The following is a 25,310-nucleotide window of genomic DNA, read 5'->3' as shown; positions in this document are numbered from 1 at the left end:
AATTTTTTTTTTTAACGTTTATTTATTTTTGAGACAGAGAGAGACAGAGCATGAACGGGGGAGGGTCAGAGAGAGGGAGACACAGAATCTGAAACAGGCTCCAGGCTCTGAGCTGTCAGCACAGAGCCCGACGGGGGCTCGAACTCACGGACCGCGAGATCATGACCTGAGCCGAAGTCGGCCGCTTAACCGACTGAGCCACCCAGGCGCCCCAGCCCCTGCTTTTTTGAGGAAGCCACGGCCTTCCTTTCCCGACAGCCCTGCCCGCTGTTCCTGTGAGGTGAAGCAGACGGGTAGTCTGTTCTCGCTGAACTCTCCGCCCCTCTCCCCTCCAGAAGTCTGCACCAGCGTGTCACCGGGGACCCTGCATCTCCTTGGGTCCCCTGAGGGCCACCCTGGCCTCTGGTGCCCCGGGGCTGTTTGCTGGTTCTTGGCCCCTGACCGTGAAACGGTTCCACACTCATCTACGAAAAACAAAACAAAACAAAAACCCCCAGCCATCTTGGACGTGGGCCCCGATGCGTAATGTCGTTATGGAGCCAGAAGTACATCCCATCCCATTATGGCCTGGCCAAGCTTCTCTGAGGCCAGCCTGGCTGCAAATGGCTTTCTCTGGCCTGGAAAGGGGGGGCAGGGGCACAGGCCCTGCTTACCCTCCGCGGCCGGACAAGATCTTATCTTTAATTGACAACTGGCAGCCTGCCATTGCTTTGCCTCGGCCGGCTCAGGCTCCAAGCCCGATTTTCTCTTGTGCCTCAAGAGCAGGCTTCCCCTCACTTCTTCCATCCCCTCTGCCTTCCTCACCCCCTGCCCCCTGTTATGCGCTTGTCCTTTCTTGGCGTGACTGAACATGGCGAACTCAGAAGTCTGTGGGGAAAAGCCTAAGAGCTCCGGAAAGGGGTGAGGAGGGAACGAACACTTGCTGTGGGCATCTTCTCTACGTCATAGGCACACCGAGGGCACTGGGCCCGGTCCTTACACGCGCGGTCTTTGAAACCCAAACTGGGCTGTTGTGATCCTCTTTCTACAGAATGGAAAACTGAGGTTGGCTGAGCTGTTCCCAAGTCACCCAGCTAGTAAGTGGCTTTGAACTGAGGCCCTACGACTCTAGACTTTGAACCGAGGCCCTACGACTCTAGTTTATGCCTAGAGTAAGAGGGTGAGGCAAACAAACATGTGCCCAGAGCTGGCTGCATGATTTACGGAGCCCGGTGCAAAAATGAACACGCAGGGCCCCTTCTTCCATCATTTCAAGACGGTGGCAGCTGAGCATGAAGGTGCGGGGCCATTTTGAACGAGCCCACAAGGCAGCAGAGCTGGGAGCCAGCCCTGCGTGTGCCTCCATGTGACTGAGCGGGGAAACAACAGTGAGGGGCACGTGTCCCCATCGCTTACCCAGGATTCATTTATTCCCCATCGCTAAGTGGTCCCGGATGTGCCACCTGTCCCTTGCCGGCCTCAGTTCGTCAGCCATCCAGTCTTCGCAATGACTCTGGCATCCCCAGGGCCTTGGCCCACATAGCACTGGTGCAATTCCAGGGAAGGTGGCGGGGGTGGGGTGGGGGGTGGCCTGCACAAGCAAGCAGGAATACAGCGGTATGCCTTCCAAACACATCTCTTCCGCGTCAGAGGGGGTCAGGTGGCAGCGGTGGAGACCAGAACGCTGCCTGGGAGCCGGGGGTCCCGGGTCAGCCCTCTTTCACGACCCCGGGCAAGCCTGTCCTTCTCTGGGCATTCGTGCCTAGCTCTAAACGCAGGGGTTGGCAGGCATCGGTGATTCCGGGCGGGGACAGGGCTAGGATCGGAGTGTGTTGCATGTCTCAGGTGTTAGGGTGGAAGCCCGGGGAGGTCCCCACAGACACAGAGCCAGAAAGGAGAGGCGGACGCAGTCACTCGAGGCGGGAGCAGCAGGACGCTCCAGATGTCTTTATTGGGGCTCGAGCACAGCACGACAGTGGAAGGCGCGCAGACAGGGCGGCAGGGCCCAGCCTAGGCATGCCTCAGACACACACACACACACACACACACACACACACACACACACACACGAGGGGACAGCTTTACAAAAGGACTGACCAACGCCAGGGAGGGGCAGGGCGGGTGGGACTGCGGTGAGAGGGCCGCGGGAGGGGCAGAGGCCAAGGTTGAAGGGGTCACCTGGCCTCTGCTATTGCACGCGTCCTCTGGCCACCGGCCAGGAAGTACAGTATTGCAACTGGTCTCCGCTTGCCCGAGGCTTCCCCTTCTCAGACCCCTGAGCCAGAGGGGCAGACAGACCCCTTCCCTGCCCGTCTGCCCAGCAGCATCTTTGAAAACAAATGGACGGAGGAGACAGAACAAAAACCCCAAAATAAAAAAAGACAAAACGCCCCCTCGGTCCAGGACACAGGTAAGGTGGAGGAGGAGTGGAAGAAGCTGCAGAGGAAGTCCCCTGGAAGTCCCCCAAAACTGGGGCGTGGGGTGGGAGGTAGAACCCCAATCTGGGGTGGGGTGGGGCCAGTGGAGCAGTGACCCCGGGGGGCAACCGTGCCTTCCCCACAGACCGCCGGCCACAGGGGAAGGAAACAACCCCGAGGGGCCAAGTCTGGCCTGCCCGCCCCCCCCCCCCTTGGGACTGGCAGAGCCCAGACGCTCTTTCTTGGGACATTCCACACACGTGTTCAGCAGAAACAAGGAGTCAGTGAAGAAGAGGGGGGCCGGGGGGCGGGGCCTGGGCCTGGGGAGACACAGCCTAACAGAGAAGACAGACCACCAGTAGCACGTGCACCACACACGAGTATAGTACGTACGAATATAGATACTATATGTGCATATATATTTCTTCGGTGTACAACAGAACATCAGACCCAGATGGCTCTGGGCCTGGAGGGTCACATGGGAGGTTTTCCGTCAGTCCTGTGCAAACAAGGGTCTCTGAGTCTTTCCCAGCGAAAGATTCTTGCCAGGGTTCCAGAGTTTCCCTAAGCCTCTGGCTTTCTGTCTGTCTGCCTGCCTCTCTCATGTTGGTGCCGCTTAAGAGAGGGTGAGGACTTCAGCCTGGGCATAGCTGGGCGAGAGGGCGTCTTGGCAGGTCTCTGTGTTTAAAGAGCACAGGTGTGAGACACTGGGACGCACGCTTTCGGCTCAACATTGCCGTCTGGGGGGGCAAGGAGTTCAGCAAAAGAAAGGGAGAAACAAAGAATGAGATGTTAGAAGGAAGCCAGCTGCTGACCCACAGCCTGTGGGCTAAGGACTAGGCCAGAGGCAGAGCTGGAAGGCATGGGGACCCCGGGCTAAGAGGCCAGGAAGAGCAAGGATGGGTCAGCGAATGGGGTGAGCCCCTTCATCACCCCTCTGCCTACCCAGCACTAGGCCAAGGTGACTCGTAGGCCATGTTACAGCTTATCTCCATACCTGCTCACGTAACGAGCTCCAGGAATCACAAGCCCTCAGGTCTTCAAAACCCCAGTGCAGTGGGCGGAGGGATCACAGACCTACATGCTGGCACGGAGGGAGTGGGGGACGTTCCCGGTGTGGCCTGGAGTCCAACCTGGGCGGCCCACCCCCGCATAGCTCGACCTGCCACCTACCACCTGGGGCCACTCCATTGTCCCCAGGGCGGAGGGACAGGGGTGGCTGGTGAAGAAGGTGCCTGAGTGTGCTGCCCTGTCGTGCCCGGCCACAGTTCCTCAATCTGGCAGGAACAGAGTTCTAGCAGTTGGAGGGTGGATGCCGAAGGGGAGGGTCAGGGAGGATGCACGTGTCCGTCTCAGAAGAGAAGGCCAGAAAGGAGCATCTTATTGAGAAACCCAACCCTTCTCAGTGAGCCCTTCTCGGCAGCTCAGCCTCAGCCTGGAATGTCAGTGGCCTGGGCCTTCCCTTCGCCTACCCTCCCAGCGGGGGCACAGGCAGGGCAGGCAAGGAGGCTGCTGTGGGGGCAGGGATTTGGGGGTGATACTCTCTGACCAGGGCAGGGGAGGCCCTCCTCTCCCAGGAAGCTCTGTGACAGGGTAGTCTGGGCCCAAGGGGGTGACTCCTGGAGCCCCAGCCCTCGGGCTGGTACTCAGTCTCCCCTCTGACTCCCGGCCTACACTGAACAGACACCTTCCACCTCTGGTTCCAGCTCGCAGCTCTCCCCAGAAGCCCTGGGGGCTGACAAATGCCTCTAAGTTTGTCAGCAGGCCTGGTGCAAATTCGTAAGGTGAACAACTCCTATCCCGGCTGCTTCCCTGCTCTGTGGGGGAGGGGGTGGGCCCCAGCTGTGAGGGAAAGGCTTCTAGAAGACAAAGTAATGGGTACAGGTCCAAGTCTACACCCAACGTGAAGCCAACTGTGCTCTCAGATTACAGGTGGAAGGGAGAACCTTCCCCTAAGGAGGGAGGCCCAAGGTCTGGACAGGCTGAGGCCCACGTAGGCAGCTGCGTTCCTAGGCAGGGCCCCGTGTACAGTGGGTCTCTGCAAACTCCAGGACTCACTTTGCCCCTTCCCAGGGCCCTGGGAGGTCCAGAGGTCCTGAGAGGTAGCAGCCTACTCAGCCGTCCTGTTAGCTAGGTCCTCTGTTTCCCCCACGGAAGCCAGAGAACCAGGGGGGACAGGTGGGAGCCCATCTCCCAAGGCACCAGGGGCTCCAGCTTGGCACTCCTGCATCATGTCGCCCAGGGACATCTGTGCCCACCGGAGGGGTGCCATGAGCATGCCCATCCCTGTGGGAGGGAGGAGAGGGAAGGAGGAGGTGGGTACCGTGGAAACTTGGGCTCCTGACAACTTGAGGGCTGCCACAGAAATAGCCAACTCAGTTCCCCGAACCAGAAAGGCAAGTCAGAGGAGAAAATAGCTGTGGCGTCCAGGCTAAACTGGACACCTAGCTCATCACATCCCCATCAGACTCAGGAGCCCCGTGCAAGGAGCCCTGTGGGGCCGGGACTGAATCCGTCCTCACGAAGGAAAAGCAGCTGAGCTCTCAGATTCAGCGACGAGACGGTGCCTAATGTCTCCATCCTGCTCCACGGGGCTTCCCAGCCCCGGTCACTGAAAGGGGCCTGTCCGGGCCACATGGATGCCGCTGTATTTTCTCATCTCTTAGCGGGACATTTCATTCTGAGAACAAGCAGGAGACAGGCCCCACAGGCCACAGCAGGGCTGGGGTATGCCAGTACCCATCGTGAACACACTTTTCCGGAAGGGACATTCGTGTGTCTGCCCAAGGCTGAAGACAGACGGCACTGAAATGGGGGTGCTCCTGGCACAGGTTTTTCACAACAGCCAACCTCATGAAATGGTCTGACCTTTCTGCCCAGTGCACCTTCCGGGGTGGCCTCCCAATCCCCCAGCCTCCTGCCGAGTCCCTGAATTCTGTCCTTCCATTCCTATCTTTGCCCACCCTGGAAGGAGCAGATACGGACCTTAGTCATTCCCTCTACAAAGTTGCATAATCTGACTCTAAAAATTGCCAGGCGCACGGCTCCACTGTCAGGTCTAATTCCCATCAGGTGAAACAGGAAATGGCTTGGCCAGGCCTTCTGCATTCCTGAAGCTGAGGGGGCCCAGAGAGCCTCCCTGGGAAGCTGCTGGGGAGGGGCCGCCTGCAACCGGCCCTGCCTGGCCTGGGAGTGGCCACGTGCGAGGGGCAGGATGGCTTCTGTCCCCACGCTTCCCCTCAGCTGCCCCTGCCCAGGGGGCACCCCTGCTCACTCAATGACTCACAAACCTGTTGTGCTCCTGGGCTCGTTAGGTAAATGAATACACTTAATTATAGAAATTAGATGAGTCTCCGGTTCTGGCAGCAATACAGAGCGCAGAGGCTGGGTGGGAGCGGCAGGTGACTCAGAGGCAGGGCTGGGAGTTTGGGGGAGCAGAGAAGGAGGGAAGAGAAACTGTCGTGGAAGCAGAGAAAGCAGCGCGGGAGAGGCACCACTGCTGGGGCGCAGATGGGGTGCGGGGCTCTGCCGCCGGGTGTCACTCCGGAGAGGAGGGCATTCACATGCCTAGGCAGCCAATTGTGGGGCCCTAGGGACCCCCACCTGCGTGCCAGGCCAGGGCTGGGGAACATCAGGCCTCCTCTCCCAGGGCGGCACTGTTCCCCTCGAGGGCCTAGCTCCCTGCACACCAGCAGAGACGCCCCATGAGACAGCCTTATTCTTGGCTGGTCTGGGTGTGGGATGGACAGACAGACAGACAGAGATATTCAGTGGCAGGCTGGTTGCTGACTGAAGGCCACGAGGAATGAAAATGCATTTGCTGTGATTACGATGGGGCCCTGAGGGCAGGCAAGGCCCAGAGGCACAGGTCCTGGGTGGGGGGCTGGCACGTCCGGCTCAGGATGGGGACCGGGGAGGTGCAAGCCCTGGGCGTAATCTCCCCCTTGTTCTCAGGCTCCAGAGCTGAACATTCTGGGGAGCTGGGTGCTGTGGAGGAGAGGCTCAGGGGCCTGGATTCTCCTGCATCTCGCCCGGCTCCCTCAGGCCCCAGGAGGTATGAGGGCTGGAGGGCATGTGAGCGTGTGTGCCCGGGGGTGGGGAGAGCCGAGGGTGCCGCTAAGGGGCCAGGTGTCCAGGTGGAGGGCTGGTGAGAGGGTGGAAGGGGTGGGAGAGCGGGAGCTTTCTTGGAGGGTAGGGTGAGCTGTATCTTGATGCCAGTGGAGACAGCCCCAGACTGGTTCCAGCTGCTCCAGCTATGTTGTTTAGACTCCGGGACTTTGCGCAGCCTTGGTGAAGAAAAGGCACATGGGTCAGAGGGGCCTGGTTCCTCATCTGAGCAGCTCCGTGGGATCCATGCTCCAGGGGACCCCGCGGGGCAGTCAGCCCTGGGCTGGTTGAGGGGTCTGGCCCGCCTGGGAAAGGCTCCCTGACGTTCTTGGGCTTCCAGGTCACCTGGGCTCCAGAGGACAGATGCCAGGGCCGCACAGCTGATCTCTGCCCTGTCATTGTCCCCAAGTAAGTTCCCTTCCAGCTACACATACACCCCCCAGCCTCCAGCTCCTTTCTACACCATCTTCAGAAGCCCTGATCAGCACCGGTCACCTTCCCTGCCCCTCCCCCCCGCCCCAGGGAGTTCACACTCTGACACTTGGGCAGCTATAGGCTCACAAGGGAGTCTCTGCCCGTGGCTGAAGGAGCCCTGGGCCCCCTACGCCAGGTCCCACACGTAGCCCCAGTGCAGAGAAGGGAGGCACGGTCTGGCATGGGGAAAGTTGCTGAGTGCTTGCTGGGAGTTTGGCGATGCTAACTGCCACGCTCGCTTAGCAGGGCCTGTTTCCCAGCAACCCACCTGTTCCCTCTCGAAGGTCACTCTAATTGGCTGAGCTGCATGCTTGTTGCCAAGAAGCAGTGTGGAGGCATCTTGAAAATAGAGCAGCCGGGCCACACGAGCTCCCAGAGAGATCTGGCGGTGTGGTACACGCTCCCCAGCCCAGGCACGTGCCCCTCCTGCGCCGGGTGTGACCTGCTCCCCACCTCCTCACGGTCCCGCCTAACTTGTACCCTCACAGCCTCTTCCACACTGCTACTTCCGCCAAGCCCCTCACAGTGCTGGAGTGCAAACAGGGCTGTCGGGCAGTCAGCTCGAGGCCTACATGGGAGGCAGGGTCCCCTCTGCCCCACATTCCGGGCCATCACTCAGCATGCTCCAGCCACAGCAAGTCTCTGGGTCTGAACCAGGATGCAGCAGAAGCCGCTGCGTGTTTGTGATGGGGGGCAGGAGAGATAGGCACATCCAGAGCCCAAGGACTGGGACACGCAGAGGACAGGGAGACCAGAGAGACGCAGGAGAGAGTGTAAATGGTCTGAGTACCTTCGACCTGCAGCCCCGTAGCTGGGGCCTCTGGGCCATCTCCTTCCAGCTGCCAGATGGCAGCTCCTGCTGGTGACACCCAACAGTACATATGCCCACCACAGCTGGACACACACCTCTCAGCGCCTCATTAGGGTCAGGATGCCCTGGGGATCCCGTGGGGGCAGGGGCTGGGAAGGTGCCCGTGCAGGCTGCATGAGATGGGCAGGCCAGGAGACATGCCTGGGGGGACAGAGGCATCACAGACACTGCCCCGACTCACTCAACCCAGACCTGGACTGGAGTTTGGGACAGTGAGAAGTGGTGGGGGTGGGGGTGTGTGGATTTGGTTAAAAGAGGGCTGGTTAAGAAGTGGCCTGAGAACCCAGGGACAAGCTTTGTTTCGGGAGGAGTCAGGGTTTGTTCTGGAACTAGGTAGGGCATTTAGGCAGGTTAAGTCACAGGGACAGGGCAAGAATGACAAAAAAGTGATCAGGAACCGGGCAGGAGCACCTGCTCTTGAGACTCCTGTTCTCAGCCACTACTGGCCCTCAACCAACCTCCATCATTGCTGGCCCCCTTTTTGCAAGTAAGGAAGCCCTAAGTCCACGGCCCAGCTTCTGCCCTGCTCCTGCCATAGCTAGGGGCCTGCCGATGAATTTCAGCCTTTCCTTACAGGAGAGGACGGGCTACTCTCCTGAACCCTACAAATGCTTCAGAGCACACCTCAGAGGGGACACAGAGTCCCTACCCATCCCTACCCCCTTCCCCACCCCTTGGTCACCTGCTGGCTCTGCCTCAAGAGGCGTGCAGAGCTGGGCTGGCCCCTCCAGGGCTCCTGGACCCCCAGGGCAGGATGAGGAGGTCAGGCCTGTGCTAGGCTCTCCAAAGACATCACACCAGCAGCTCATTCTTATCCTGACTCCCGAAGGCTCTTGGTATCTCTCGGGACTTACTTGGGAAACCTTAGCTGTGTTTAAGGGAGGTCTAGGGAAAGTCTGGCAGTGACCCTGTGGAGCCAGGCCTCAAGGTCGTGGCAGGAACCAGAGGAAGAGGTGGTGATCAAATGGAGGGGAAAGGCAGGGGCCGCTGATTTGGCCTGCCCTTAGCCTCTAGCACTTAGTCTTTCTTCCCTGTGGCCATGGTGGGGGGCAGGGAGGGGCGTGGGTGCTGGGCTCTGTGAACCTCTGGGGGATGCCGGAGGCCTTTTTAGTCCAGGGAGTGGGAGATCAGGGTACTCATCTTAAAAGCGGGGGCACATCCAAGGCAGAGGAGATGGTGGCCAAGGCCTCAGGGGAGGAGGGGACCTCAAGGTTTGCAGGGGACACTGGGGAGACTCAGCTCCCTGGGGGCTCTCCACCTGCCCGGCCTGGGGAGCCATACCTTTCCGGACACTACCATCGGCACAGGCATAGTCCCCGGCGCTGAGCAGGAAGCAGGCGGCTGCCTTCTTGTTTTTGTCTCGGGGGCCAGAGCGTCGCAGGGCCCGGCGCTCCTCAGGGGTGGGGGCAGAGGCCAGGGGCTGGGTGAGGCCAGCTCCCTCCTCATCGGACAGCACCGCATTGGCATCGCCGTTCTGCTTGGAGTCTAAAGGGAGCAGACAGAAAGGAGGCTGTGTGAGGGGCTGCTTGGGCCTTCCTCATGGGCTCACCTGGGGGCTCGCCAATCCCAGCCCTAGAGTGTCACTTCCCTCACCTGAGGGGGCCTGGCATCTCCCTGGGAGGGCCAGCGAGTGGGCCTGGCCCTGGGGGCAGGGGGCGGAATGCCCTCCTTCCCTCTCAGCCTTGGCCTAGGGTCGTTCCCGGGACAAGGAGCCACAGATACCCCAAGCCGGGGCTCCTGAATTCTGTCTGCCGCAGGCTGTCCCAGGAGATTAGCCTGAGGCAGGCGGCCGACTCGGCTTCCTCCTTGGGGCTGGCTCAGGCTGACACTTGGATGAGTTTGCATTCCCTCAGAGAACACCCGGCTTGCTGGGATGAGGGCTGGCACCGCCAGGGTTAAACCAATAAATAGGCCTCCACGGCCATCTCTCTGGACCCCCTGTAGGCGGTTAATCTTGCTCACCAGGCACCTCAGGCAGAGTCAAGTACCTAAAGGATTTGGAGCCCTCCGCTTGGGGCTCACCTGTCTGGGGAAGACCCTGCACAGAGGAGGCTCCAGTTCAGCTCCCACTGCTGTGGGCTCTTTGCCCCAAGCCCCTGCCTCCGTCAGGCAGCACAGTGGGCCCTTGGCTGGCTCGCTCTGAAGGCAGCGGCCTCAGCATGGGCCAGGAATGCCCTGACCACGGCCAAGTAGTTAGGGTCAGGCTGAGGTGCAGCTGACAGCAGCCACGGGTAAGTGTGCATCCAGGAGCTGGTGCAGGGACTTGCGCATTTTGATATTAGGTTTCCCTCTGAGCTCTGAAAGGGCCTAAGGGTACAGCTGAAATTCCCCGAGGCCCTGGCTCGGAGATTTCCACCCAGGGATGGGGGAAGGGGCACCACTTTGGTGGGGAAGAGGGGAGCCTGAGGGGGGTTGTTCCATCAAGGCCCCCAAATGACCCCAGGGAGTGAGTAGCCCCAGCATGTACTACGGCCACCCCCCAACAGGCCATAGGTGAGTGTTATGAGTCAGGCACCCCTCTGGAGAGTGAGTCCCACTTTGCCCCCAGAGCTTAGCCAAAAGCTGCTACCTTTGTCTCCTGGCCCACCCCCAGCCTCCCGATGGCCTGGCGTCCAAGGGCTGCCCAGGCGAGGAATCCCAGACCTCCCTCCGGAGCCCCTCCCACCACACTTAGGCTCCGGCTCTCCAGCCTAACTCCAAGTTTCTGTGGGTTAAGCCGATTTCCTTTCCCCTCTCTTGACGCAGGTGGAAGCAAACTTTCCAGGGGTGGCCTTTCCCATCCTTGAAGAACAGGATCCAGACCCGGAGGCCCTCCCCTTCCAGGGTGCAGAAGCCATTTCTTCTACCCTTCCTTTTCCCCTGCCCGACACTGTCTGGGCTACTCCCTCTCGGTTCCCTCCCATCCCATGTTAAACCCTGAGCCGAGGACTCAATCTAGCTTGTGCTGAACAGAAGGCAGCCTCCCACTGCTGTTACGTTATCACATTTATTAGGCCAAGAGACATCAGACTCCAACGTTTGGAAAGAAATGATTCACGTGTTGATGCACCTTGGCAGAACAGCTGCCCTGCTCTCTAGCTAACAACGACAGCGCCTGATGCTTGTAGAGTGGTTTTCACTTCTCCAAATACTCTCAGATCTGTTATTCATTTGGGTCTCCTCAAAGTCTTGGGGAGTAGGAGATGACTCCCATTTTACAGGTGAAGAACCCATGATCAGAGACGGTTAGTGACTGGCCTCAGGTCACACAGCACCATGGCCAAGATGGTATTTGAATTCACAGCCCCATGCACCGCCCGCCGCAGCCTAAACTGGGTGGTAAACTCACTCCACAGACCCTAATGTTCAGAAAGCTATTGGAAAACCAGAAGAGAGAGAGATTTGGCCTCGACACTTTCTGCTTTTAAAGACACATCTTACACACTTAGGGCAGCCCAGGACAATAAAGGACAATCCCAAGTCCCAAGGGCTGAGGTTCATTTGGGGACTCCCTCCACCACTGGAGGGGTGGTGGCTTTCCTTCCCAACCCCCAATCTCACCTGCCCGTTTCCTCTCAACCATACCCTCTTCTGGGGCAGGGGGGCTGGTATCACTGTAGGTGCTGTCCCGGGGCGAGGTCTCCTCAGACTTGCAGTAAATGGGTGACTCAAGCTGGGGTGGCCGGGGCACATGCTTCTTTCTTTTTTTAGGCAGCTTCTGCTTGGCCATGGCCAGGGAGTAGTACATGCCGAAGTTGTTGACGATGACCGGCACGGGCATGGCGATGGTGAGCACGCCAGCCAGTGCACACAGCGCCCCCACCAGCATGCCCGACCACGTCTTGGGGTACATGTCCCCATAGCCCAGCGTCGTCATGGTGACCACCGCCCACCAGAAGCCAATGGGGATGTTCTTGAAGTCGGTGTGGTCGTTGCCCCGTGGGTCGGAGGGCCTGGCGCCAATGCGCTCGGCATAGTAGATCATGGTGGCGAAGATTAGCACGCCCAGGGCCAGGAAGATGATGAGCAGGAGGAACTCATTGGTGCTGGCACGCAGGGTGTGGCCCAGCACGCGCAGCCCCACGAAGTGGCGTGTGAGCTTGAAGATGCGCAGGATGCGCACGAAGCGCACGACGCGCAGGAAGCCCAGCACGTCTCGGGCTGCCTTGGAGGACAGGCCGCTCAGCCCCACCTCCAGGTAGAAGGGCAGGATGGCCACGAAGTCGATGATGTTGAGCAGGTTCTTGACGAAGTCTAGCGTGTCAGGGCAGCACACGATGCGCACCAGGAACTCCAGTGTAAACCACAGCACACACACGCCCTCGATGTAGGTCAGGATGGGCTCTGTCTCCACCTCCCGCCGGAAGTGCACGCTGGTCGTGTTCCCCACTCGGTGGATCTCTGTCACGTTGCGGTCAATGTTGAAGGCCTCGTGGGTCTCCAGACAGAAGGTGGTGATAGAGACCAGGATGAAGAAGAGAGAGGCGAAGGCCACCACCTGCGGGCGAGGAGGAGAGTGGGGCGGTTGTCAGGGATGGACGGGCGCCGTCCTGTTTGTGGAGAGTGAGGGCATGGGTCACCGGAAGGAAGGACGTTAGATGGTGAGAGGCGGGATGAAAGTAGTCGTGGGCTGGAACTCCCTCTTCAGAGGGTCTTTACTCATCTGCTCGGGTATTTTAAGGTAATTCTTCCCAATCTTTGTCACGGCACACAGAAGAGACAGGCTGCTTCTGGCTGGAGGCAACTGGACAGGAAACTATACTATTGGCTACGACGCGCCCCACCCCCCCGCCCCGCCCTTAACGCTCTGGCTCCGCCCACTGCTGACTCTGGCCCCGCCTCCTGCCTAGCTCCGCACCCCTGTAGAAGGGTCGTGCCTTAAAGCTTCTCAAACTGTAATGGGTATATAAATCATCTAGGAATCTTGTTAAAATCTGATTCTGATTCTGATTCAGGGCCAGGGTAGGGCCTGTGATTCTGCATTTCTAACAAACTCTCAGGAGAGGCTGCTGGTCCACAGACTACACTTGGAGTAATTAGGCTTTAGGGGCAATGGTCCTCAAAGTGAGGTCCCGGACCAGCTGCAGGAGCAGCAGCACTTGGGAACTAGTTAGAAATGCAAATTCTTGACCCCGTAAACTTACTGAATGAGAAATACTGTGGGTAGGGCCCAGCTATCTGCTTTAACAAACCTTCCAGGTAATTCTGATGCACGCTAAGTTTTGAGGTCCACTGTGTTAGGGATATGCCCGGAGAGAGGGCCTGGAGGGAATGAGTCCGGGCCTCTTTCTGCCAGCTGAGTCTTAGAACTCTAGCCACGACCCCCCACCTCCTCAAGTCCCAAGTCCCAGCCCCTCTCTACTACCTTGCAGCTTAGAATGTCCCAGCCAAATGCCCAGTGAGAAGTGTCTGAAGGAAGGTAGCACGTTCCATAACAGAAGACACGGGGAGGTCTGCCCAGAATAACCACCCCTCCCCTTCCCGACACCTGGCATTTCCTGGGACACTGAGCTCCAACAAAAATAAACTGCACCCACTGGGATCGGAGTGTGGCAGGGGCTGATCCAGACAGCTCGGATCTCGGGTAGAATGATGACAGTGGCACCCGGCAGAGGAACAGCTAGGTTTAAGTGTCCAATCATTATGAATGGAGATGAAATGCATGTGTAATAGCACCAATTACGGAACCCTCATCTGTTATTCATGCAATGCCATTCACCACTGTCGGGGCACCTGTTGCTGGGGTCTCCGCCCCCTGCTGCTGCCTGTCCTGCTCCGTGCGTGGGGATGAGCTTCCTCCCTGGGCAGAGGGCCGAGCTTAAATAGGTGGACGGGGAAGGACTGTGGCCCCGTGGCCACTTGGCAATCCCCACACACTGACTTCCACCTGGCCATGGCTAATGGTGCCCCTCAGGGATGCTTTCCTCCCTGAGAGCGTGCATGAGGGAGGGGGAGAAGGCACACCTTGTTCTTAGTATTGCAAAACACCAATGGAGAATACAAGGGGAGCTGGGAAAATGAAACAGCAGCACCTCCGGGGCCTCTGGAGCAGAAGCAAGTCTGAGAGAACTTTGGGAATGAACATCCGTTAGCTGTCTGTTTTGTCCTGGCACAGCTGGGCACTTGGTACGTGTTACTGCCTTCGGTCCTCCCTGTGACCCTGTGAGGTAAGTCTCATCGTCTCCTTTTAAGGAGGAGTAACTAAGCATCAGAGAGGTTTAAATGCTTGCCTAAGGTCACATAGCCTAGAAGGGTTGGAAACCAGACTTGAACTCAGATCTGTTTACCTTTGGAGGCCATACCTTCTCTTCACACCGCACTGCCTTCACGATCAATTCACAGACCCAGGAAAGTCCTCTCTGAACTGTCAATACTGTTCCTAGCCAACTCCTTGATGACTACTATTTTACCCTTAGAGTTGTGTACCTTGGACTTAAGACAGACACCCACTGCACAGTAACATATCTTATTTACACTTGACCATGGACAGGTTGATCAAATGCAGCAAGGAAGGAGAACGGAGGTAGCAGACCACTTTCCCCACTTGAACAACTCTGCCTGGAGCTTCTCCTGTTTGTGGCTCTCCGATGAAGGTAAATTTCAAGTTCCTTTTCTGATCTCTCTCTCTCTTTTAAGTTTATTATTTATTTGAAGAGAAAGAGAGAGACCCCAAGCAGGCTCCACGCTATCAGCACAGAGCCCGATGTGGGACTCGATCTCACGAACCATGAGATCATGACCTGAGCCGAAATCAAGAGTCACGTGCTTAACCGACTGAGCCACCCAGGTGCGCCTGATCTCATTTTTCTTCCCCGAGAAAGGTGCTATCAAGGCAATACAGACCGATGTGGGTATTAGGCAAACGGCTCCAGCCTGGGGGCTCTCCGTGGCCATCCAGAGATGAGCTGGTGGTGGCACCTGTTGAGTGGCCACTGTGATGCTGGGAACCGACTCCGGGCACCACTCCCATCCCCAGCAGCAAAAGGGGTGGGGTAAGGCGTGGAGACGGCATACCCTAGCTCTGCCAGGAAGCATGGGAAGCAGGAGCCTGCTCTCTCTGAGGAAAAATTAGCCAGGAGAGTTGGCCCACCTGGGAGCCGAGCGTGAAGTTAATTAGTGATTTGGAAAAACAAGTTCAGGAAGAGCTACCAAGGGGCTGAGCAGAGGGCACAGAGAGGGGAGAAGGGGAGGGAGGGCAGTGTGCCGGCCACCCTCTTACCCACAGGGCCAAGGAGCCGGCCTTGGTGCCTTCCTCACTGCCACCCGGGCTCCTTCTGCAGCCGCCCAGTAAGTACAAACCACCCCTCCTGCCTTAGGGAACAGCCCCCTGAATTCCTGCGGTGTCCACTCACTTCTGTTTTTCCTTAGAGCTGTTGCAACTATTTTCTCGTATCACTCACCTCGGCCCTCCCAGGAGATGGGGCTGATAAAGGGTAGCCACATGTGCCCATTTCCCAGGCATGAGAAAGGGCAAATGACTCGCTCAGGATCAGGCAGAGGCCAGGTCCCCTGACTCTCAGCTCAGAGTTCTTTCCGCTTGGTCCTCTAACCAAACAGTCCACTCCTCTTTGGTGACATCTTCACGGGGTCTCAGTCTCCCCTGTGACCTCTCGAGGGCTAGCAGCAGGCGCAAGGCAGGCCCCAGAAAGCACCCCCCTTCCCCAAGGAGACAGGCACACCACCTGAGGCTGAGCTGGGACAGATGCAGGCACCTGGGCTCTGGCGTGTTGCCCCAGGTGGGTCCTGAGGTTACAGGTTCCCCTGTCGGGCCCCAATGATTCCTTTCTCCCTAGGTTATTCCCGAACTGAATTATTTTGTAAGCAGTGGTCCTAAGCAAGTGCAATCAAGGCCCTTCACCTCCAGCAGCAGGGACACTGCTTTTTTTTTCCTCCCACTCTCTTTTTTGGGGGCTTCCGGGGACAAAAAAGGACCAAGGAAGGAGGCAGTGGCTGCAACAGCACCCAATTTAGACATCAAGGCCTTGAGCTGGAGCCTTCTGAGCGGCCCTTGCTGGGCCATCCCATACAGCTAGTGGGGTACACTTGTACCTCCTTCCCATGGTACCTGCTGGGCAGAGACTGAGGCCAAAGAGCTAAGGAGCCCTGGGGTCAGACTGCCTGGGTCCCTCATCCTGGCCCAGCCACTCACTAGGTAAATGCTGCACTTTGTACGGGTCTCTCACTACAAAATGGGGTCAGCACTAGTTCCCAGCCAGGGGTGTGGGCATGGTCTCCAAGGACCCTTACATGCAGCTTCTGAGAGGCTGAGTTGGACCTGGAGCCAGAAACATCGCAAAAATCTTTGCTTTTTAGAAGCAAAGGGACCCCAGGAGCTCACCCAGTTCAATTCCCTTTCTGCTGGTTTTGCAACCAAAGAAACCGAGGCCTGGGGAGAAGGGACTTGCCCCGGTTCCCATGGTGGAAGATGTCAGTTCATGCTACCTGAGGACACGGGACATAGATTCTGCTGGAAGTCAAAACTGCCCAAGCGGAAAATTGCTTATGCGATCTGGTTTGGCCAGCAGCTACGCTCCTCCCCGCTGGAAGGATGCGGGAGGGTCTCACCACCCTGGACAGGAGGTTCCGAGCCTCTGTGCTAGAAAGCACCGCTCCTTCCAGCTTCCTGCTCCATGGGCTCCCCACACACAGGCTGGCTGTAGCCTGTGGGGGACCCACCTGTCCGGAGACCCAGGTGTTTTGGCTGGTGAGTCAGCCCTGTTATCAGCCTCCTTCACCAAGCTCATCCTAAAACTGCCGATGGTAGGAATCTAAAGTCACATGCTTCTGGGTACAAGCTGGTCTCTGCTACTCACTGCCTGAGAGACCTTAGGCAAATTTCTTAACCTCTCTAAGCCTTAGGGTCTTTGCCCATAAAATGGAGATCTTTGCCCATAAAATGGCCTACTATGTGCCAGACACTGTTCTGGGCGCTGGGGAACAGCAGGAAACAAAACGAACACCCCTGCCCCTTAGGCCTTACATTCTAGGAGAAGGAAACCATCAACAAATAAGCAAATACATAGTATGCCAGATGGTATAAGTGTCAGGAAGAAAAATAAAGAGGAAAGGAGGTAGAGTATGAGGAGGAGGGAACTATTTCATTTTCTTTTTAAACTATTTTTTTCAATTTGTTTTGAGAGAGAGAAAGAGCACGTGCATGCGCAAGTCGGGGAGGGGCAGAGAGCGCGAGAGAATCCCAAGCAGGCTCCGTACTGTCAGCGCAGAGCCCTATGCAGGGCTCGAACCCACGAACCATGAGATCATGACCTGAGCCGAGATCAAGAGTTGGACGCTTAACTGACTAAGCCACCCAGGTGACCGGAGGGACCTATTTCAAATAGGGTGATTAGGCAAGACCTCAATGCCAAGGTGACGCATCTAAGCAGAGACCTGAAGGAGTGAGGAAGTGAGTTATATGAAGATCCAGGACACCTGGAGAGGCAGAGGGAACAGGCACTGCAAAGGACCTGAGGCTACAGAGTGCTTGATGTGTTGAGGGGGATGAGAACAGTACCCACTTTATAGGGCTGTTTTGAGGATTAAAAGAAATGATATTTGTAAAACTCAGCACAGAGCCTAGAGTGTCTCAAGAATCTGGCACAGGCTGGGTCGGGGGGGTAGGGGGGAGGTGACAGACACCAGTCATTGGGAACTGAATACAATCAGCGGGGGCAGGGGAGGGGGGCCCAAGGAGAAAGGGCCAAGGAGACAGATGGACCGATAAACATAAGAAGACTCATGCCCAAAACCTATATTAAGGATGAAGTGTAGGAGAAGAGAAATCTGAGAACACAGCCAAAGACACTTGCAGAGAAGATCGGTGGGGATGGGATGAGGCGCTGAGGCTTCCGGGGAAGTGAGGTCCTAGAGCCCAGGCAGCGCTGTAAAAGGAGCGAGCAGCCCTGCGGGCTCAGAGGCAGGAAAAGAGAGACAACGTGTCAGGCAAAGCATCTCTGAGCTGTCCCTAGGCTCCTGAGTGAGGGCCTCAAAGTGCAGGTATCAGCCTAGCGACCCCTGTTCCTCTCCTTTCATGGGCTCCCCTGGGAGCAGACCCTGGCCCTGGGACCTCCTATCCTGGTTCCAGGGGCCACAGCCTGCCGCCACCTATGCCCCCCTTCTGCCAAGCCAGCACGTGGGGCTTCTCAGGGCCTCTGGGCTGCCGGGAGCTGATGAGTCCGGCCCCAGAAGGAATTCAGTCCAGCCCAGACCGCCGGCCAGGAACGTGCCCAGCCAAATGCAATTCCTGGCTGTTGCCTATCTGTGTTCCGTGCTGTCCTATCTCTGCCGGGGCCGGTCGCCTGGCCAGAAAATTCACCCCTTCCCTAACTCCGCATGGTTAAAGCACTACTCACGGTGAAAATTTATGTATTTATTTATATATTTATTTATAGCCTGCCTCCTTCTAAAAATTACTTAAGAGAGCTAAGTCATTATCCTGCAGGGCCTATCCAGCTTAACTTCTATTTCCTCCTTGAGGCTTCCCTGCCGACCAACCATCCCCCCACCTCGCTTCACTTCACACAGAGGTGGGATTTATGGCTTTTTCCTCTCACCTCCTGTGGGGTTTTATTCTTTAAGAGTACTGTGGCACCTCTCATGATCCATCTTGTGTTATTACTATTTCTTGTCACCCAATTTCCTTCAACTGCCACCGACTCCACCTGACCTAGCTCCCTTCAGGAACAGGGACCATGTCTGTCTCGTCTCTGTATTTACAGGGCCCAGCCTGGTGTCCGGCATGTGATAAGTACCCAATAAATGTTTTCTGAATGACTGGAGCCAAGGGGACTGCCTACTTCCTCTCCAGGTCCTGGGGAACCTGTCACGAGGAGGAGACGTGGCCAGCCCCACTAACTCGGGCTAGAGGTGACCGAAATGCCCAGGAATACCTCCAGGCACATGGGCTCTCAGACTCTTGTGGCTTTCCAGGGTGGGCCAAGGCCACTGCCTGATGGGGCCCCCTGCCAGAGGCTGGGTAAACATCACCCAGCCTGAGAAAAACCCAAAAAACCCTAGCAGGGAGCTGGGCCAGAGGCTGTGGTAGGCTGGGTGCCCAGGAACAAGGATGGCCTGAACGTCCTGGTGCCCAGCACACTGGGTTTGGAGTGAGGGCAGGACAATGTCCACGGGTGGAGGCAAGGAGCCTGGGGGCTCCCCGTTCCCAAGGCCCAAATGCCTGGCTCTGTTCCTGCCCATTCTTCCCTCATCTCCCCAAAATAGCCCAAGTTTATTTCAGCCCCTCCCCCACTTTACACCCCACCCCAAATGGTGACAAACAGAAACACCTCATTATCCAGAGACAAGATGTTCAGAGGCAAATGTTGGTCTGTTCAGAACAAAAAAGAAAAACACAAAACAGACCCAGGAAGAGACTGGGAGGCTGCCTCGGGACAGGGTTGGGGGACAGGCCAGGGCACCGAGCCTCCCAGGCTTGGCTTCTTGGCTCTCCCTAGCCCAGCCGGCTTGGGACCAGGGGGTCCTGCCCACCACCCAGCTAGTCCCAGTCAATGCCCATGTCAGAGAAGCTGGGGGGCCTTCAGAAAGGATAAGTAGGAACAGAGCTCTGCATTTTCTTCCAAGAAGGCCTCCATTTCACTCCTCTGTCGGGCCAGGGGACACCTCGTCACCTCTCGTAACTAAGTCCCCTTTCTTTTTGTTCTATGAGTCCCACAGTGAGAAAAAACAGAGAGCAAGCTCAGATGTGAGCAATTCTAGGGAGTGAGGGGATGGGAGCTTTAGTTTGGAGGAGGAAGTGAAGGGAGGGATGGCAGGAGAGCAGAAGGCCCCCTCTGGGGCCCCCTAAAGTCAGAGGCCTTTTCCAGGCAAGAAGGCACAGGAGGCGGCTGAAGCTGTGGCACAAGCACAGACGTGGGTTCACAAGATCTGGGTTTGGAGCCTAGTTCAACCACCAGCTGTGTGAGCAAGCCCCTCTGGGCCTCAGTTTCCCTCAGTGTAGACTGAGGTTAATGATCCCTGCCTCACAGAGGCCAGACGAGATACTAGAACAAAGCAAAAGTGACCTGATACGCAGTGGGTGCTCAGTGAAAACCCAGCTCCAGCTGCCTTCCTGGGACAGTAGGGATCCTTGGGCCACATCCTCTACTCGGAAGGGGAACATTATGGGAAAACAAATCCAGGTACTGATTTAGCCAAAGGAGAACGACTATCATCCTTTTTTTTTTTTTTTTAATTGTTTTTAAGTTTTATTTATTTTCAGGGAGGGAGAGAGAGGCAACCAGGCTTTGTGCTGCCAGCGTGGAGCTCAATGGGGGCTTGAACTCACGAACTGTAAGATCATGACCTGAGCTGAAATCGAGCTGCACGCTTAACCAACTGAGCCACCCAGGCGCTCCAAAACACTATCATTCTTAACAGGACTGATAACAGCTGAAGTCAGTCTAACCCCTGGGTCCTCAAGAGGTTGGGAGTGAAGGGAGGGGAGTGTCCTAGGGTCCTGTTCCTCAGGCCTCCTATGTGCCCTCAGCAAATAAGGAAGGCCTTATTCTACCAACCTCCTTGCTGCCAAAACCCTGCTGGTCCCCCTCAGTCTGGCAAGCCACCTGGCTGTGGCTGAGGCTGGGACTGTGGGCACTGGGCAGGTGGGGACAGGACCAGCCTGCCCCATGCCTGCTTTCCCACACCAGGCCACAGAAAGAGAGCCACCAAAGCGCCGCCACAGGCCTGGCCACCGTGAGGGGAGCGGGGGTGAGCACCCTGACCGACCTAGAGCCTGCCTGAATGGGAACAGCTCTGCGGGCCAGGCCAGTAGCTACGCAACAGGCTCCACAATCAGTTGAGTTCACTTTCCGTTTGTATCTGTTTTGCTCCTGTCATAACACACTACTCAACTGGCCAGTTGGGTGCAAACCAACGCCTGGGGTGGGCCCTGCCCCTCTGCCCTACTGGCCTTCAGTGGGCACCCCACGCCCACGGCTGATGCTGCAGGCCCCGAGTAGGGAGGGTATGCACAGACCCAGTGGACAATACTTGCTGGAAGGGCAGTGTTATTGGCCGCGGGTAAACAGAGTGAGGAGGGCACAGCCCCAGATCCCCTACGCCCCAGGCCCTTAGACCTTGAGGGGTGGCAGAGTAAATGTCCCTGCTGATGTCCCCATCTGCCCCTGGGTTTTCTGATGTCATCCACAGGAAGTACAGAACCTCAGAACACCTTCCAGGCCAGAATAAGAAACAAACCACCCCTTCACCTCCAAAACAGCCTCGTTCAGTGGAAAGAACATGTTGCAATCGGAGGAGCAGGGGCTTTGACTCACAGCACGCCACTATCTGGCTGTGTCATCTCAGGCAAGATGTTTACCCTCTCACAGGCCCAATCTACTGAATGGGGAGGAGATCTCCACGGTTAAGTTTATCGGGAGGACTAGAGATTAATGTAAGTACCTGCATGGCATACTCAAACCAAAAGCCATCAGCAATTTTTTAACAATTATGTATTCTCACTTGTCTGTCCCAGGAACAGCTGAATTGAAGGCTTGCTTCTGCCTCGTGCTCCTTAGCAGGAAGCAAGTCTACTTTTGGCATGAGTGCCATTAAGCTCCACATAGCTGTTCACATCAGTGTTACCAACCAGAAAGTTGGAATCTAAGGGAGGTTCCTGCTCTGCCCTTAAGTGTCTTTGACGGCATCGAACACCTCTGGATCGTGGTTTCTTCATTGCTTCAATATTAGAATTAACCCTGCCCGGCCCCGAACTCCTGGCCTCGGCTGGAATGCCCTGGCGGATGTGACTCCACATCAAACGGGCAAGTATCTTGGGCTCCTGGAGAAACTCAAGAGGTCAACTAGGCTCTGCATTTATTCAACGAGCCCCCAGGCCGGCCGACCCTGGGGTTTGTTGAGCAGAAGGTAAACTCACAGATGGCACAGCCCCTTGGAATCCAAGAGAGAAGCAGCAGAGATGAAAAGTTCCCCAGAGGCCCCAGGAACAGGACCTAGCTCCCCTAACCACATCATTTCATTTCTGCCTCCCTGCCTTGTCCCCTTTCCCCATTTCTAGGAAGCCAAATCTACTGCCTCCCCCTAGCCCCAACTTAAAAAGAGCCTGGATTAGCCTGTACCTGTTGCTCTCCCCTAGTACCCACAGCCAACAGCAGACACTGGCAGGGTTAGTGAACTGCATGAGAAGCCCCCAGAACTCACAGCAGACCCAGGCCAGGGCATCATCTGGGCTGATCTAAGGGCTGTAGGGAAGAAACAAAGGCAGCTCCTGGCCCCAACTTCCCTCTCAGTCCTGACAAAGGGGTCTGCCTTCCGGGGGCTGCCCTGGGATGCCTTGGCCACCAAGACCTCTGTTCTTCCCAGGCCAGAGATGTGTCTGCCCTGGTCTAGCATTAACGCCAGCCTGGCCCGCCCTGCAGCCCCACTTCCCAGACTCCTGCCCTCCCCTGGGTGGGGAAGTGGAAGTTTCCCTTCCATGACCTGGTTGAGGCCTAGCACAGGAGGGGCCAGGGAGGGTGGCAAGGGCTCTGAGACTCATTAATAGGATGACTTGGGATGCCAGAGGTGAGGAACAGCCAGGCTTTAGGCTGCCAGCCATGAAGCCAGGCACCAGCCTCTGGGGCTCTCTCTCTCTCTAAAGAATCTGAAGCCATCCTTCATGGTTGTTTTTTTTTTTAAGCCGTCCAAGTATATCCCCATCCCTCCAACCCCTTTCACCTTAGGGAGGTGGGAGAAACTGGACTGACTTGAGGAGGAGGTGGTGGGATAGGACTAGATCTATGCCACCCTCTTCTCCCCCCACATACCCATTTCAGGCAGTAACCCGAACCAGGGCTTTCTGGGAAGCCAATCTGTGCCGCAGCAGGAAGAAAAGAAGTGGCAACAAATTTGGGATCATCACAGGCAGCCTGTGGCTGGCCACTGACCGCGGGAGCCTGCATCACCCAGAACATTAGGCCCTTCCTGTCTAACTGAAGCCAAGACATCCCAGGTGACCAGGAAGCCTTAGGGGCATGGCAAGGGGCAGACATCTTGACTTATCTCCCTGAAAAAAGGGCTCACCAGAAACCTGGATGAGAGGCCTGCATTCCGGTCCCAGCCCTGCCTGGGCTGGAGCTGGTGTCCCTCTACAGAACTCATACTTCACAGCGTACCCGGCTGCCCAGAGCATTTAAAGGAGGTGGCACCCATGGAAGAAGCTAACACATGGGCCTGCCACAGAGTAGGCGCTTAGCACACCCAGTTTTCTTCCCCCAAACCCTGACTCAGGCAGGAGGCCTAATTCCAGCTCTCCAGGCCGCTGGCCCTGTGGAGGAGTGGGGGGTAAATGAAGAGAGGCAGCCTGTGCAGAGAAGGGGGAGGAAGAGCTCAGCTAAGGGCAACCCACTCCCTTGAAGGGGATGCGGCAAAGCAGGCAGCTGGGATTAGGTCCAAGTAGTAAGTCAAGTGCGTGCAATCTCCTGATGAAGCGTGCAGGAGAGAGGGTATGTGTGTGTGTGTGGGGGGGGGGGGGAGGATGAGTCCCCTGGGGTTCCATGGAAGACAGAGGGAATTGGGAGGGAGGCAGTGGTAAAGGTAAGTCAGTCTCGGCCCAGCCCGCTCCTCCCGGCCCCCATCCCCACCACCACGGGTACTTACACACCCGAGAGGAGGCTCAGGCTCCTGTCACTCACCCTGGCCGCCCGGGAGGAGTAGGGATCTTCGAAGAGCGCCCACATGCGGGGCTGCCAGCCGCGGCAGCCCCCCGACCCCGCGCCGGGGCCTGCACCTCCCTCATGGGGCCCCAGGCGCTGCAGGGCCAGCTCCCGCTCATCATCGCCGGCCTCATCGCCAGTCCCTGCGCCACCGCCGCCTCCGTCCGGGCTCTCGAAGATATCGAGCGCCTCTTCGGCGTCGCGGTGCTGCCGGTAGGTCATCCAGCAGCAGGGCTCCACGTCGGTCTCGTCGATGCCCCAGAAAGTGAGCTCCTCCTCGAAGAGCGGCCCACACACGTCGGCGGGGCAGTGCAGCTTGCCGGTGCGGTAGTAGTTGAGCACGTAAGCAAAGACGCCCGGGTGCCGGTCGAAGAAGAACTCGCAGCTCCCGCCGCCGTTGCTGCCGCTGCTGCCTGCACCGCCGCCATCGGACTCGGGCCGGCCCCCGCCGTCGGGATCCGCCAGCCAGGCGAGGCGGGTGCCCGGTAGGGTGCGCAGGGTGCTGCGGTAGGTCTCATGTCGCGTGCCGCCCACGTTGATGATGATCTTCTCCGACGCCTCGCCCTTGGCCATCTCCTCCTTCAGACATGTTTTGGACGGAGGCTTGTTCCCCGACTTGCGCCCACGGTAGGAGGAGACACACACCGAGCTGATCATAAGAAGCGCTGCGGGGCTTCGGCTTGGGGCGGCCGCTGCCCTCCAAACACCCTTCCCAAGGAGGCAGCGTCAGACGGGGGAGGGGGAGGAGACGAGGAGGAGGCAGGAGGCGGCGGCGGCCCCCTCTGCGGCTTGGCCCTGCCCCTGCCTCCCCCCGGGGCGCGGAGCAGGAGGAGTTGGGTTTCTCCGGTGCACAGGTGGTTGGGGTTTGGGCAGGCAGCTCCGGCGAGGGAGGCAGGAGGGAAAAGGCGAGCCGAGGACCCAAGCGAGGGGCCCGGGGAGGCAGGAACAAGCCCTCACGCTCCCCGGCTAGGACTGGACACTCAGATGCTCGGGCCCCCGGACACGCCCCCCCCTTTCACCCTCAAAAGGAGAGTTAGCGCACAGTCCAGGCTCACTGCGAAGGTCTGGGGCGCGCGCGCGCTCACACTCACAGGGGCCACCCTCCGGCTCCCGAGTCCCGGGAGCGGCCGGCTTCCCCGCGGCGGCGGCAGCGCAGCAGCAACAAGTCCTCGGAGCGGCTGCCGGGGCCGGGCCGACGCTCTTACGGCAGCCGGCGGAGCTCCGCGGGCCCGGGCTGCTTGCGGTCAACACGAGGCGGCGGCGGCGGCATGTGGCCTCTTCCCCCCATTCATAAATCCAGCTCAGGGCTCGGATGGCGGGCGGGGCTGAGCGGAGCGCGGCGTTCAGGCGGGCGGGGGCTGCGCAGGGCGAGGCGGCCGCAGAAAAACAAGCGCGCCCGCAGGAGCGAGCCTCCCGTCCTGCGTCCGCGGCTCGGCAGCGGCTAGGAGCGGCGCGGGGCTGGCGCTGCGCAGCGGGGGCCGTGCTGGGGCGGGGGGGCCTCAGACGGGGCGTCCTGCGCAGCGCCGAGCCTGGGGGGCGGAGCCGCTCCGGGGCGCGGGGCTCTGGGCTCCGGCGGCCGAGCGGCCAAGGACACCTGCAGGCTTCCCAGGCAGCGCGGATCGAGAGCTTCAGCGCAGCGCCCCGGCGCCGGGCTCCAGCGATCTGGCGGCACTGGGAGCCACGCCATCCGCGCGTCTGCCCATCTCCGGGCGGGGCGCCGGCCTTGGCTCGCGGCAGGAGGCGGGCGAAAGGTGGCCTAAGGGCGGGGGAGCCTGGGCACCGGTGGGCTGGGGCCCAGGGGGTTCTCGATCTCCCTCCGGCGTTGGTAGCGGA

General features: G+C 58.2%; 1 protein-coding gene across 8 annotated transcripts in view; it reads right to left on the bottom strand.

The window, feature by feature from the left end:
• KCNC4 (potassium voltage-gated channel subfamily C member 4) overlaps positions 1 to 24,935 on the bottom strand; it is a 46,423-nt gene extending 21,488 nt beyond the window's left edge. For 2 of the 8 annotated variants that reach the window (XM_042998145.1, XM_042998152.1), the window contains exons 1-3: positions 23,457 to 24,935; positions 11,389 to 12,325; positions 9,130 to 9,333 (exon numbers count right to left, since the gene is read on the bottom strand). In XM_042998145.1, coding sequence (XP_042854079.1) covers positions 9,130 to 9,333; positions 11,389 to 12,325; positions 23,457 to 24,134 — 1,819 coding nt within the window. In that variant the 5' untranslated portion in view covers positions 24,135 to 24,935. Of the gene's footprint in view, positions 1 to 2,794; positions 6,683 to 9,129; positions 9,334 to 11,388; positions 12,326 to 23,456 lie in introns of those variants that run through there. The other 6 variants (XM_042998150.1, XM_042998149.1, XM_042998148.1 and 3 more) reach the window with 6 other exon arrangements.
• Between the last annotated feature and the right edge of the window lie 375 nt (positions 24,936 to 25,310).

This window comes from Panthera tigris, chromosome C1 (genome assembly GCF_018350195.1).
Source record: "Panthera tigris isolate Pti1 chromosome C1, P.tigris_Pti1_mat1.1, whole genome shotgun sequence".
In the NCBI taxonomy this organism is placed as follows: domain Eukaryota; kingdom Metazoa; phylum Chordata; class Mammalia; order Carnivora; family Felidae; genus Panthera; species Panthera tigris.
The sequence above is the reverse complement of the archived record's forward strand: the minus strand, read 5'-3'. Positions and strand labels throughout refer to the sequence as shown.